This window comes from Musca autumnalis, unplaced genomic scaffold (genome assembly GCF_047663935.1).
Source record: "Musca autumnalis isolate F117 unplaced genomic scaffold, ASM4766393v1 scaffold_1, whole genome shotgun sequence".
NCBI classification, from domain to species: Eukaryota; Metazoa; Arthropoda; class Insecta; order Diptera; family Muscidae; genus Musca; species Musca autumnalis.
Window position 1 is genome coordinate 101,570,831 of NW_027411644.1, and position 15,450 is coordinate 101,586,280.

Here is a 15,450-nt window from a genome sequence, read left to right on the forward strand (position 1 = left end):
TTTTTCGGAACTTTCGAAGCCTTTATCTCGGGAAATACGGATTTCCCATGAGTGATATACATATTGGCGTAATCAGCATTCCAAGACCTACCAGTGGACACAATTTCAAAACTATCTGAGCCCAGCCACTACATTCATCTTATGCCTATTATTCATTACTCTTGTAAATTCGTAGGTGTGTATTATACCCAGTTGTTCGGGTAACTAGGGAATAACTAGCAATTTTGCTAGCTACTGGTAAACACCCCTAGTTACCACCCAATCTACTCGCAATGCTATAGACTGGTGAATTTAACATGGGGATGTCATAGGAAGGGGTCTATTGTCCCCCCACTGCATTACCAGTAACCACCCAATTCGATAGTTGTGTGAGAGGCAATCGTCTCTTCATTGCATTACCAGTAACCAGTCAAATCGATAGTCTTGGGAAACCCAATAGTCCCTTCGCTGCATTACCAGTAACCAGTCAGTTCGGTACTCAGAAATGATAGCCAAAACTACTAGTAACTTGAAGTCTTTTATTTTATTACATGGAGTGCAAATATTTTACAAAGGACAATATAATCTTGTATACAAATAGATCTTGATCCTTGATACTGGAACTAGTGTATGACTACTTGATACAGCGACTTATGTTTATTTGGTCCTCGGAATGTTTTTCCCGTGGGTCCTTCAGATCATTTAAAAGTTCCTGGAATAAAATGTATAGAAGTTTAATGAAATGGCGCGATAATGAATTGTGTCAAGATATGTATCAATACTTACCACATACATATATTATAAATTTTCTTCTTAAATTAATCATCCTTTCTATGATTTAGCTCGTAACACGTTCTTTTTTGCATCTTAAATTTTTTCACAACAAACGCATCAATAATTTTCTTATTTATGAATAAACAAAATGACAGAACATTTTTTTCTATTTTGTTAAAAAAAAAAAAAAGAAATATTGTTGAAAAGAGATTACAAGAGAGAAACATTGTCGATTACACTATCCATCGGTAGTCTGTAAAATAGTCAATATATTACACGCCGCATTACCTGTAACTAGTGAATTGACATGATAGGTAGGGAAGACCATTTCCAGTGGCAAAAGCAGGCTATAGGCTATTTTGTGTGCCATTTTTGGGTGTAAAGTAACTGGGATCAATGAGTAACTAGTTACATGCCTATGTCAAAGTAGACAATTGCTATTTATTGAACAACTGGGTATCTATAAGTATCATGTAGTTAAATGCTTATTAACGCTTATTAACACTTTTTTCTTTCCTACCCACTTGTTGGCTAGAACACGTGTTTCCATACAGAATAATATAGAACATTTCAAATAAGTATTTAGGCAATTTGGTTGGTAGATATTGGCCGGTCATATTCAAATTAAAACTATAAACTTACTCTTCTCCATTGCCAAAATAATATTCTTCGCCCATAAGTTGATATGCATAAGTAGAAGACATTGTTCTGGACAAACAATTCTAACTATTAGCAATTAACAAAATCACGAATATTATATGTACGTAGACGACAACACGCGACACTACTTTGCTAAGCAAGGCAAACACTGAGACTGATTGTTTTGAGACTATTTATTTATAGAAAAGTCTGGAGGAGAAAGTCAAGTAAAGAAGGTAATTATCATCTCAACATAAAAGCAGTATCCAAACAAGTTGCTACATGTAACCTAAGATAATTCGACGACAGACAATCTAGCTTAACCATATGTAATAATGCGGTAATAGGATGTTAGTAATGGAATGTTGTAGCAATGAGAAGATGGGGAAGATGAATAGGGACAATGTTCTGGGTTAAAGAATGTTTGTTTTTTGTTTACCTGCCTACTTTGGATTTATCTGCCGGCCACTTTTCAAGTACTTTCAAAAATCTTTGGTATTGTGCCGACATAATTCCTTAAGATGATAGATTTGGTGTGTAAATATTTTGTTTTTTGATAATATGTTGACTTTTTAAAGAAGAAATTAAACCATTTCGTTTTTAGTAAAGTCAAACGTTTCGTAATTGCATTGAACAGATGGAAGTGTCAAAATCATCTGTTGTTAACAAATCATTTTTAGTACACACAACAATTAATGAACACAACCAATAGCCTCTGGCAACCTAATAAAAATGTGTGTTTTTTCTAATAAGGGGTTCGCATAAGGTATATAATAGTCGAATCTTGCAGGTTCTGGAGCTGGATTCTTGTTCTATAAAAATTTGAAATGAAAAATTTTATAAAGGAAATAGCAACTTTTAATGGACTTTATGCTTTATGTCTTGTTCATACTGACGGTAATTCGCTCTCTATTCGTTGTTCGAACCCAAATTATGTATTATACCCTAGACAGACGGCAGAGTTAATTTGCATTAAAAAGTCCTTAATTTGAATTAACTTTTTACCCTGAAAGACGATAGTTTCTGCATTTATGAAACAGCAGTGTTGTTTGTTTGTACCCAGCAGACCATTTCATAAGGTTTTACAAAAGTTCGCCAAAATATGCGAACCAAATATGTATAATTTCTACCATTGACCTTTTCACCACGATAATGCAATAATAAATTAAATTTATTCGCGATATTTTTGAGTCCTTTGAATATTAAAAAATGTCGCAAAACTCTAAAGGAACATTTGAAGAAGATATTATTTTCGATAGAATTGGTATGGTGGGTAATGAAATGCTTGTGAAAATAAAAATTTTAAAAATAGATTTGATAGAAGGCGCGAAAAACGTTTAGCTGCTATTCTATTCTAGAAAGACCACTACTTATTTGAAAGAAACGCGAAAATTTCTGATTTGTTTTCCTTTTTTATTTTCTTAAACATCGAAATTTGACAAAAGACAATTGATTTTCAATGCAAATTGTGTCTCAGAGCATGAATATGCTCTCTCTCCTACATGAATATGGGCTCTCTTTTACAGCATTGCCATATTGAAATACCTAAATTCAAATTAAATTTCCTTTGATTTTGTGCATTAAGAATGTGGATAATGCACGAATTAATTTGAATTAAGACAGTTAATGCAAATTAACGCTGCCGTCTGTCTAGGGTATTAATTACTTCATTTTCCATACAAAATTCTGAGAGCGAAGAACGAGTTTTGTACATTGTTCAATTTAAATTACTCTCCGAATGACGAAAAAATATGTCCCATCTCTAAGAAAGTCCCGGTCCACACTAGAATGATTTCATTAAAAAAAAATTATGCGTCTCTAGATCGACTTCCATAGTAGAGTAAAATCATAAAATTGCTGTAGTAGGGAATTCGATTTAAGAACGCCTAATTTCATGAAATTTTTAAATGAAATTCACGCTGGTGTGGACTGGGACAAATGAGAGTATTTATCGAAATAAATAAGTCCGTGTTTAGACACACAAATTGCTCGGGAAAGTAAATTCAGTTTTTAGGCAATAGGGGGTAGGAAAGAGTATTGAGGAGCTCTTTCCTCTCCGCTCTCTCCCAAAAAACTCAATTTACTGTCCCGAGAAATTTGTTTGTCTAAACACAGACTTAATTATGACAGACAAAATACACAATTTAAAAATTTATGAAAAACAACAAAATTTTTAGAAAAACTGGAAAACATGATTTAAAAGTAAAAGCATAGTAAATTTTGACTTCTCTTTCATTGCAGTTACATTTCTTGTCGATTATTTAAAATTCGAATAGAAATCTAAAAACTAAAGCAAATACCTACCTTAAAGTCTGTATACCAAAAAGTCATTTTGGAATGTTTCTCTCTCTTGCTCTCCTTAACTTTGAAAATAGAAGATTTGAAAAATGTGTTGAAAACATCACTATTTTAAGAAAAATAGAAAACGTGTATGAAAAGAATAGAATATTACATAAAATAGATGTTTGAAGGAAAGAAAATGATATTTCCAGTTCAGGGGCTCAATTCCGTTTCTATGAAAATTTGAAATGAAAACTTTTATAAAGGAACAAAATGTCAAATGAAAAAAATTATAAAGAAAATATTTTTCTTTTTTATTTTTGCCTTATTAAGGCGAAGGCCATTTATAGTGATATTTTAATTAATTCTCTTTCGAGTTGAGCTGTAAGGCCTTTAGAGATACATTGAAAAATTAGGAGTCTTCCGAAGTCCCACGCATCCAACCATTACACTACGTTTCACGGGTGGTAAAGCCGATCTTCAGGTGTATTAGGATGTTGCTGTTGTGGCAGACGAAGGCAAAGCTTGGAAACTAGTATATATATCGCACTTCATTAGATAAATGTATATGCGAAATTATGTCAGTTAATTGAAACTCCAAACTTTTCCTATAGTCTTGCTTGGTAATCCCATTTTTCAATGTTCACAAATACTACGGTAAGTTTTATTCCTACATCATTAGTAATTGCTCTTCTATATCAGAAGATTTTATTTTTTGATTTGATCATCATCAATTATTGTCTACTAAAGTTTTGACAAGTTGATGGTGGCTTAGAACGCTAAGACGCCGGCAACCTTGACACTCAGTTGTCGGAGACCCAGGTTCGAATCCCAGCCTGGCTCATGCTGAAATTATTTTTTATTTTTGCTTTTTAAGGCGAAGACCATTTATAGTGATATTTTAATTAATTCTCTTTCGAGTTGAGCTGTAAGGCCTTTAGAGATACATTGAAAAATTAGGAGTCTACCGAAGTCCCACGCATCCAACCATTACACTACGTTTCTCGGGTGGTAAAGCCGATCTTCAGGTGTATTAGGATGTTGCTGTTGTGGCAGACGAAGGCAAAGCTTGGAAACTAGTATATATATCGCACTTCATTAGATAAATGTATATGCGAAATTATGTCAGTTAATTGAAACTCCAAACTTTTCCTATAGTCTTGCTTGGTAATCGCATTTTTCAATGTTCACAAATACTAAGGTAAGTTTTATTCCTACATCATTAGTAATTGCTCTTCTATATCAGAAGATTTTATTTTTTGATTTGATCATCATCAATTATTGTCTACTAAAGTTTTGACAAGTTGATGGTGGCTTAGAACGCTAAGACGCCGGCAACCTTGACACTCAGTTGTCGGAGACCCAGGTTCGAATCCCAGCCTGGCTCATGCTGAAATTATTTTTTATTTTTGCCTTATTAGGGCGAAGGCCATTTATAGTGATATTTTAATTAATTCTCTTTCGAGTTGAGCTGTAAGGCCTTTAGAGATACATTGAAAAATTAGGAGTCTACCTAGTAGTATTTGTGAACATTGAAAAATGGGATTGCCAAGCAAGACTATAGGAAAAGTTTGGAGTTTCAATTAACTGACATAATTTCGCATATACATTTATCTAATGAAGTGCGATATATATACTAGTTTCCAAGCTTTGCCTTCGTCTGCCACAACAGCAACATCTTAATACACCTGAAGATCGGCTTTACCACCCGTGAAACGTAGTGTAATGGTTGGATGCGTGGGACTTCGGTAGACTCCTAATTTTTCAATGTATCTCTAAAGGCCTTACAGCTCAACTCGAAAAAGAATTAATTAAAAAATATTTTTCATTTCGAATTTTCATAGAACTAGAATCCAGCCCCATATCAACTAATTTTGATTGTCTTTTGTTTGAAACTTCCTTTAAAATTAACAAACAACAAAGACATAGAACTGTAAAGATTGGACATAGTGCATAATGCAGTTCAATTTTACTATTAAACCATAGAGGGTGTTTGTGTATAACATACAACTACAGAACACGACGGCAACAAAAACAAGTATAACATAATTTTATGTCACCATATTGGAACATAACATTATGTTAGACCTCCAGCACCATCTGCCGATGTATAGTAGCAATGCAAATGTCCCATCTTGTTATATTTTATGTCTTTGCAAACAAAAAGTATGAAAATATGAACTATGTTGGTATCATGGTACAATAATACAGGTAGCATTATCAAACCAGCTGATGGTAACATAATGTGTCAATTGCAATGAATTGATGTCAAATTTTGACATCTTATGTTACCAACAATTGCCGATGCGGCTACCTGTATATTTGTACCATGGTTGGTATGAAGTATGTACCATGTCGTATGAACGGGTTAATTCGTGCGTGTAATTGTGAGAGCGAACAACGTAGTTAAAAAACTGGTATGAACATTGCATTACAATTTAAAGTAGTGTAGTTTCTGCCTCATTTCTTCGGGTTCATTGTCAAGCCGAGTTATTCATTGAGGATTTTAAATTTATCGACAGATTTTGCCTGTAACCTTGCTTTTCTCTAACGGACTTTGTCGGATTATGCTGTTTAGGAGTTATTATAGTCCCTGCAATGGCTTGCATTTTTATAGCATCTTTAGACTGCATTTAAATTTAATCCAAAACACTGCATCAAATGCCGTGTTTTGGATCGAAAATGGATTGCATCCTAGCTGTGTGCTGTGGAAGCAAATGGAATACATCCTAGCTGCGCGCTCTCTTGTAAAATTCATAAGTGAATTAGAAAAATATGTACTCCAACGGATTGTATTTTTAGTAAGTCTAAAGATGCAATAAAAATGCAAGCCACTGCGAAATATCCCGGAATAAATAAAATGGATTTATTATTTGTGTAAAACAATAATACAAAGAACTTTATTATATAAACACAAATTAAAAAAGTTTTCATTAAATTCAATCACATTTGAGTTTATTTTCTCCGTTCTCCAACTAATATCCCAGCAAAATGTTCGATGCCAAAGATGCTATTCAAGAATGGGTGCAAGTGAAATGGAATGTCATTTTTTTGAGCATCTTCACTCATTCTTTTTACAAGAGCGTAACCCCCAAAGATGCAATTCATTTTCAGATCCTAAGCATGCCATCTTCACTAACCCGGTGGAATGGCATCTTAACCAATTCCCTAGAATACCATTTTCATTAACCCTTTGGCATGTCATTTTCACCAAGCCTTTGACATGTAATTTCCACCAACCCTTTGGTATGACATTTGCGTGTGTGTGGAAAATGGAAAATGCTGTATTGAAATATAATTCTTTAATAAGCTTTGTTCCTTTACTTTTTTAATGGTAAGAGTGGTAAAAGAGAAAAGTGTCAAAATTGTTCAAAATTGCTCTCTCATGAACATTTTTACCAGACAAGTAAAGGAACGGAAAAATGGTAGATCCGGCAGCAATGTCAGAAAAAACATAAAAAATCGATTTTCGTCTTTTATTTCACAGTTTTTAATTTAGTGTTGTCAGTGTTCGACTTTTTCTTCGGTCAATCGTCAAACAAAAGTCGAAAAATCAGTTCTGCCATTTTCTACCTGCAGAAATTTTGCTGGTAGCCTTTGGTAGAAGAGATAGCCATTTTCGCTCTCTCTCCCCTCTCACTCTCTTAAAAATTGCTTCCAGTTTTGCCACTTTTCGGGGTTAAGGAACGCTTTGCAGGTTAAAAATGGTAACAAATGGTTAAAATGGTAACCTCAGGTAAGTAAAGGAACACAGCTATAGTCTTATGGCAGAAAATTCTTTGTTATTCTCTTTTAAATTTTCATTGACGTCCACACACATACATATGTATATGAAATCATATGCAAATTTTGATATTTTCATTTCACCTCCTTCATACCTCCTACCCATTATATATATAAATTTTCACTTTTCATCAAAAAGCGATACATAATAATCAACTCCACCTACTGTAAGAAACTCCCATTGTTTTGTCTACTCTTTCGTCAAAAAATACCGATAAGTCAATTGTCATCTCTTCAGAATAACTACTCTGTATCGACAAAAGAAACTTATTTCAAGTTCTGTCCACATGTTTCAGGCATTTACATCTCGATTCTTTCAGCAAAAGAGTAGTATTTCGAATTGTTCCCTCTTTATGTTATCAATCGCCGCCCATTTGTTCAGTTAAAGGGGCACAAGTCGAAATAATTTGTTTCAACAAAATTGTAGTAACTCGAAAAATGGTTAGAAATATGACCAAATACTTAATGAAATAAAAAGAAATCCAGTGCTGTAGTGTAGTAAAAAATATATCTTTACGATGGCATAGTTTTTTGTGTATTATACCTTTAACATTAATATAAATTAGGAGGGTTGGCGTTTTTTGTTTGGGATGACGACTTCTATTTTGTTTTTCAAAATAGTCAGGCTTAATCCCATAGTCGTTGTTTTAATATTTTATTAAAACAACTTTAATTTATTAGTGGGAAAAAATTGGCGATGTTTACCAAGGGGTAATAGGCCGTTTACATATAACCGGGTTAACCCAGTGGGTCTGGGTTTCAAATGTCATTTCCATTGTGTATACTTCAAATAAATCCTCATAAAGAAGGTTAACCCTGCAAAAAACTATAATCTAAACGCCGTATTAGGCAGGGAATACTATAGTTTCAGATCTCGCCGCAGATCTACACCAGTTCCCTTATTTCTTGTTATTTCAACAAGAAACTTTTTATACCCAAGTGTCAATTGCTAGCTCAAATAGATACGTGCGCAAAGAAACACTCTGATCGAGAATTTCTTTGGCACTACCTAAACTCTAGCAACTTCACTTGCAAAACAAAACCAAATAAGGGAACTGATGAAGATCTGTGGCGAGATCTGAAACTATAGTATTCCCTGCCTTACCCCTTGGTAAACATCGCCAATTTTTTCCCACTAATAAATTAAAGTTGTTTTAATAAAATATTAAAACAACGACTATGGAATTAAGCCTGACTATTTTGAAAAACAATATATATATATATATATATATATATATCCTTTTTCAGATGCATTATTGATCATTAAGCTCGATTTCCAACGAGAAATTAATTGAAAATTTTCATAGTCTGGCATAAGACTTAGTTCAAAGGAATTCATGAAATAACTATAATTTAATTATGTCCCGGTCCACACTAGCGTGAATTTCATTAAAAAATTTCATGAAATTAGGCGTTCTTAAATCGAATTCCCCTCTACAGCAATTTTATGATTTTACTCTACTATGGAAGTCGACCTAGACACGCATAATTTCATGCAATTTTTTCAATGAAATTACTCTAGTGTGGACCGGGACTATCATCAAAAAGTTTAAACCCAAAACTGAAATTTTTTGTTGTAACAGTATTTTATATGGTTGTGGTGGCACTTTGTATTAACAGTAACTGTGCTTATAAAAATAAAAATATTTAGTAGGCTAAGAATTTTGTCAATAGGAAAAATGTAAACAAAAATATTTTTCATGAAATAAAATTTAGTTTTGTTTTTGAAATTGAATTGAACACTCGTATCCATACTACATTGGTGACCCCGAACGAACGAAAAAATTAAAAAATTTTCAATTATGTCAACCGAAAATAAATCAATGGAAATATCCCGAGTTGCTGTACGCGTTCCTCCATTTTGGCGACAAAATCCACGACTATGGTTTATTCAATTGGAGTCCCAGTTCGTAACAGCAGGAATATCTTCTGATGAAACGAAATTCCACACGCTAGTTGGGTCCATGGAGAGCAACATCCTAAGCCATGTGAGTCATGTTTTGGAGAATCCTCCTGAGAAGGACAAATACGAAACGCTAAAGAAGACATTGCTGAACGAATTCATGGAATCGGAAGAGAAGAGACTACGGCAATTATTGGAAAATGTATGTATTGGTGACAAAAAACCCTCTGGATTGCTAAGAGAAATGCGGGAATTAGCATGCGGAAAAGTGTCCGAACAGTTTCTGAAGACATTGTGGATTCAACGCCTACCGCAAACAACAAGAGCTATATTGTCTGTGAGCGAAGATACTATTGATAAATTAGCAATGATGGCAGATAGAATACATGACCAATCGGATGCTTCTGGTGTAGTCAACGCAGTTTCAACAAATGATGATGGCCGATTACAATTTCTTGAAAGGCAAGTATCGGAACTTCTATCAAAGGTAAATAGCTTGGCAGTGTCAGCAAATGGTAGAAACAAAACGAATTATCGCCGCTCAAGAAGCAGTTCTCGGACAAGATCATCCATATGCTGGTACCATTTCAAGTTTGGTAAGAGAGCTACAAAATGTCGGCCGCCCTGTTCCTTCAAGCCATCGGAAAACAATTAGGCACCTCATCTACGGTGACGGATGAGAGTGGCCTACATATAAGTCGCCTGTTCATTCAAGATAAACAATCGAAGTACAGGTACCTTATAGATACTGGAGCCGACATTTCAGTATTACCACCGACGAGTGAAGATAAAAAGAGTCCACCAAAATCATTTGTGTTGTATGCAGCAAATAATACCAAAATACGAACATATGGAACGAAAATTGTGAATTGCAACATTGGTCTACGACGAAAATTTCTCTGGTCTTTTATTGTTGCTGATGTCGCACAGCCAATAATTGGATCAGACTTTTTGAAACATTTTGGACTTCTTGTGGATGTTAAAAATAATCAGCTAATTGATTCAAAAACGAACCTCAATGTGACTGGTCATTGTTCCTTGGATCAGAATTTAACACTGAAGGTAATTTCCGATGCTCCAGGAAAGTATAACACAATTGTTTCCGAATTTGTTGAAGTCACGACACCGAGTATCAAGTTACCACCGGTTAAACATCCAATAACACATCATATTGATACGAATGGACCAGTGGTTTCCGTTAAGGCACGCAGATTATCTCCAGAAAAACTCAAAATAGCAAAAGATGAATTCGAATACATGATACAGTTGGGGATATGCAGACCATCAAGAAGTTCTTTTGCGAGCCCATTACATATGGTTCCCAAAGGTGACGGCATGTGGCGCCCTTGTGGAGATTATCGTTCTCTTAATAAAATAACTGTTCCCGATCGTTACCCGGTAGCAAATATCCAGGACTTTGGATATATGCTGGCTGGTAAGAAAGTATTTTCAAAAATTGATTTGGTCAAAGCGTACTTTCAGATTCCTGTAGCTGAAAAAGATGTCCCAAAGACTGCGATAATTACACCGTTTGGATTGTTTGAATTTACTCGTATGCCATTTGGTCTCACGAACGCTGCGCAAACATTCCAACGCTTTATTAATGAGGTTTTACGAGGACTTGACTTCTGTTTCGCTTATATTGATGACATACTCGTCGCATCTGAAAATGAACAAGAGCACGAAAATCATCTCCGGCAAATATTCTCCCGGTTACAAGAATATGGTGTAACTATCAACAGTGAAAAATGCGAATTTGGCAAGAATTCCCTTGAATTTTTGGGATACTGTGTTACTCAAGATGGCCTTATTCCAAGTCCAGAACGTGTTTCTGCAATTCTTCAGTATGAATTGCCCCAAACCGTCAATGAATTAAGTCGATTCTTGGGAATGATAAATTTTTATCGACGTTTTATACCGAAAGCCGCTCAAGCTCAAGCAACTTTGAATGCCTTAAAAAGCGGTCAAAAGAAGAACGATAAAAGACCAATAAATTGGACTCCCGAATAACGAAAATCATTTGAAGATTGTAAGAACCAGCTTGCAAATGCTACGCTTTTGGCATATCCTGTCGAATCGGCCGAGACATCTTTATGGGTAGACGCGTCTGATACTGGTATGGGAGCTGTTCTCCAACAACGAATTGATGGTGAATGGAAACCACTCGGATTTTACTCTAAGAAATTGTCTGAGACGCAAACACGCTACAGTGCCTATGATCGCGAACTTTTGGCGGCTTATTCAGGAGTTAAGTATTTCCAACATTTTCTTGAAGGACGTCAATTTTGCATATACACTGATCATAAACCGCTTACATTTGCTTTTAATCAACGTCACGATAAAGCATCTCCTCGTCAACTACGTCATTTAGATTTTATTGGACAACATACTGTAGATATTCGCCATGTACCTGGAAAAGATAATATCACGGCAGATGCTCTATCCCGCCTCGACGCAATATTATTTCCATCTTCCTTGAATTATTCAGAACTAGCTGAAGATCAAGCGGAGGACGAGGAACTCAAATGTATGGTTACACGCACAGTACCGTCAAATTTGGAGCTCAAATCATTTGAAATTCCTACATCAAAGAAAGAAATCGTTTGTGATGTATCAACATCTAAGGCAAGACCGTATATCACACCTCGTTTCCGGAAACAAGTATTCGACATGATACACAACATATCACATCCCGGCTCAAAATCCTCAATAAAGATGATATCGGATAGATTTGTTTGGCCAAATATGAGGAAAGAAATTTCAACTTGGGCTAAATCATGCTTAAAGTGCCAGCAAGTCAAGGTAGGACGCCATGTGAAAAGTGCTGTTGGTCAATTTCCAATTCCAGACGGACGATTTAAAGTAGTAAGCATAGATATAGTTGGACCTCTTCCACCGTCGGAAGGGTATAGATACTGTCTAACTTGTATTGATCGATTTACGAGATGGGCCGAGGCTATTCCATTGCAAGATATAACAGCTGAATCTGTTGCAAAAGCATTTTTAAGAGGATGGATATCAAGGTTTGGAGTGCCTTCTCAAGTAGTGACAGATCAAGGGCGACAGTTCGAATCTGCATTGTTCCGAGAATTTTCAAAATTGATTGGAGTTCGTGTCGTTCATACTACGCCTTATCACCCCCAATCCAACGGTCAAATTGAACGTTGGCATCGATCACTTAAATCATCTATAATGTGTCACGCAAAAGATCGTTGGTCAGAGGTCTTACCAATTGTAATGTTGGGATTACGTACATCTATTAACCATGACTTGAACGTTTCGCCTGCGGCATCTGTTTACGGTATGGAGTTAACGTTGCCTGGTGAATTTTTTACGGAATCAAAAAACACGAAAATAAGTTCAGAATGGGTTACGCAATTCAAAGCTGATATGAATAAAATCAAAGCAACGAAGGTGCAGCGTCATGGCCATTCTAAAGTTTACGAACCGGAAGCATTAAAACAAGCAAACTTTGTTTTCATCAGAAATGATGCTGTACGACCTGCATTGCAACCTCCCTACACCGGACCATATCCCGTGATATCCAAAGGAGTGAAAACATTTTTGGTTGACGTAAATGGGAAGCATAAAACGATATCAGTCGACCGCCTAAAACCAGCTTCAATTTTAAAAGTGACAATCCATTAGACGAATCACCACCACTTGCTGTTCCACCTAATATTCCAACGCGAACGCTTCGATCTGGAAGAACTGTACGAATAAATACCTAACGTTGTCACTGGGGAAGGAGTACTGTGGTGGCACTTTGTATTAACAGTAACTGTGCTTATAAAAATAAAAATATTTAGTAGGCTAAGAATTTTGTCAATAGGAAAAATGTAAACAAAAATATTTTTCATGAAATAAAATTTAGTTTTGTTTTTGAAATTGAATTGAACACTCGTATCCATACTACATGGTTGTTGTTGTTGTTGTAACAGTGTTTATTATTATGTTTGTATGTTCGTTGCTCTATTCAATCTGGCTCTAGGGTTCTCTAGAGCAGGCAAGGAAACTTTTATAATACCAAAGAGTGCAGTCCGACTCTATTTTTTGCTAAATGATTGGGACTTACATAGCTTTAAACGTATTTAGATAAGTAAAAGAAAATATACATGTGTATAAATAAAAACACAAAATGCATCTCTATTGATCGAGGGAATTGGTTCAAATGCTGATGAAAGGATCGGATCTTTCACGACTTCCTTTGAATGGGTTCAAATGCTGATGAATAGATCGGATCTTTCACGACATCATTTGAACCAATGCAAAAGATCCAGTGAAATCATGGCATCTCATGGAACCACTTCCATAAAATTTTGCTGGGAATCCAAGCGCATCTGTTGTTCTGTTTTTATGTTGCCTTTCCATCACTAGCTCAGCTTTCGACATGGACTCCACTCCATTAAAAATTTCCATCTCGTGAATTACCGCAAAAATGTTCGCAAGTTAAGTTTTTATTTCTTTATTTTATAACAAACTAGCTGACCCGGTCCGCGTTGCTGGCCCGTTGTTTGGATTCTCCGATAGTTCAGAGATATAGCCACTGTTGGGGGTCGTAAACAGTCTTGCAGAGAATTTTCAGTATACGTCCTCGTTTTGATATAGCTCCCATAGAACGGTGGCGCCTGATTTTCGCTATTTTTTTGGTGGATATCGCGCTCTATATGCAATAGTGGTAAAATACCCCTCAGCGAAATGTATGTTCCTTCGGGATATGTATGGCAACATTTAAATAATTCATAAAAAAATTACTTCTATAAATTGTAGTTGTTATTATCGAGATTTTGCTGTATTTAAAAAATGTATCTTTATCTAGCTATTCCAATGATTGAAAGTTTCACTTCCCACATTTTGAGATTTTATCCATAATTATAATATTTTCAAAAATCGAACACGATCGCGGTATTCTGATTTCTATGATGATATTGTATTGTATATCAATAACTTTGTCTGATTTCCAATCGATCTTTCTGGAATTTCGATCTTGTGACATCTCAAGTTATCGGGATTTTACTGTATTCCAAAATGTGGAGTTGATCGCGCTATCCCACTTATAGTTTAGTGTTCAGCGTTTATAGCGTTTTTTAGGCACACTTACAAAATTATGTATATTATCTGAAATAATAAATGTTTGCAAATTTTGTAATGACCGCGATATTTCACTTTTCGCGATATTTCACTTCCGCGAAGACCATTCAGGGTCAAGACAGTAATTACAGTAGTATTGCAAACAATCTGTAAACAATATGTTCAAAAATATCATGGACTTCGGATTTAAAAAAAAAAAATTAAGGAGAACCTCCCTTCACTACACTTAGCCGTATTAAAATAGCTCACGACCGCGCTATCCCACTTGTTCAAGCTAGTGTTCATATCATTTTTGTGTCACGCTTACTAAAATTATGTATATTAATATTGTGATGACCGCGATCATTCAGGGAAAACAATCTGTAAACAATACGTTCAATAATATCAAAGATTTCAGATTTTCGTAAAAACATTGTGGAGGAGGACCACCGGTCACTACTCTTAGCCGTATAAAAACAGCTTACGACAGTTCTAATTAATTGAAATAATACATTTTTGAAAATTTTGGGATGACCGCGATATTTCACTTCCGCGACGACCATTCAGGGTCAAGACTGTAATTACCATAGCATTGCAAACAATTTGTAAACAATATACTAAAACGTATTTGAATTTCACGGTTTTCTTAAAAAAATTGTGGGGAGGACCACCGGTCACTACACTTAGCGGGATAAAAAAATAGATTACGACCTATTCTCAGACCTAAAAACTCCACATACAAAAGCTATGTTCCTTTACTTACCTGAGGTTGCCATTTTAACCATTTGTTACCATTTTTAACATGCAAAGCGTTCCTTAACCCCGAAAAGTGGCAAAACTGGAAGCAATTTTTAAGAGAGTGAGAGGGGAGAGAGGGCGAAAATGGCTTTCTCTTCTACCACTGGCTACCAGCAAAATTTCTGCAGGTAGAAAATGGCAGAACTGATTTTTCGACTTTTGTTTGACGATTATTCCACAAAATGGACGAAAAACCGAAGAAAAAGTCGAACACTGACAACACT

The 15,450-nt window shown here is 35.4% G+C and overlaps 1 protein-coding gene across 4 annotated transcripts in view; it reads right to left on the reverse strand.

The window, feature by feature from the left end:
• Positions 1–15,450, reverse strand: part of pug (pug C-1-tetrahydrofolate synthase, cytoplasmic) — a 99,992-nt gene that overhangs the window by 54,223 nt on the left and 30,319 nt on the right. Inside the window, exon 1 of one of the 4 annotated variants that reach the window (XM_073986400.1) lies at positions 1,832–2,032. The exons of 1 other annotated variant lie outside the window; for it this stretch is intronic. In XM_073986400.1, coding sequence (XP_073842501.1) covers positions 1,832–1,902 — 71 coding nt within the window. In that variant the 5' untranslated portion in view covers positions 1,903–2,032. Of the gene's footprint in view, positions 1–1,395; positions 1,570–1,831; positions 2,033–15,450 lie in introns of those variants that run through there. 2 more of the 4 variants (XM_073986411.1, XM_073986450.1) reach the window with 2 other exon arrangements.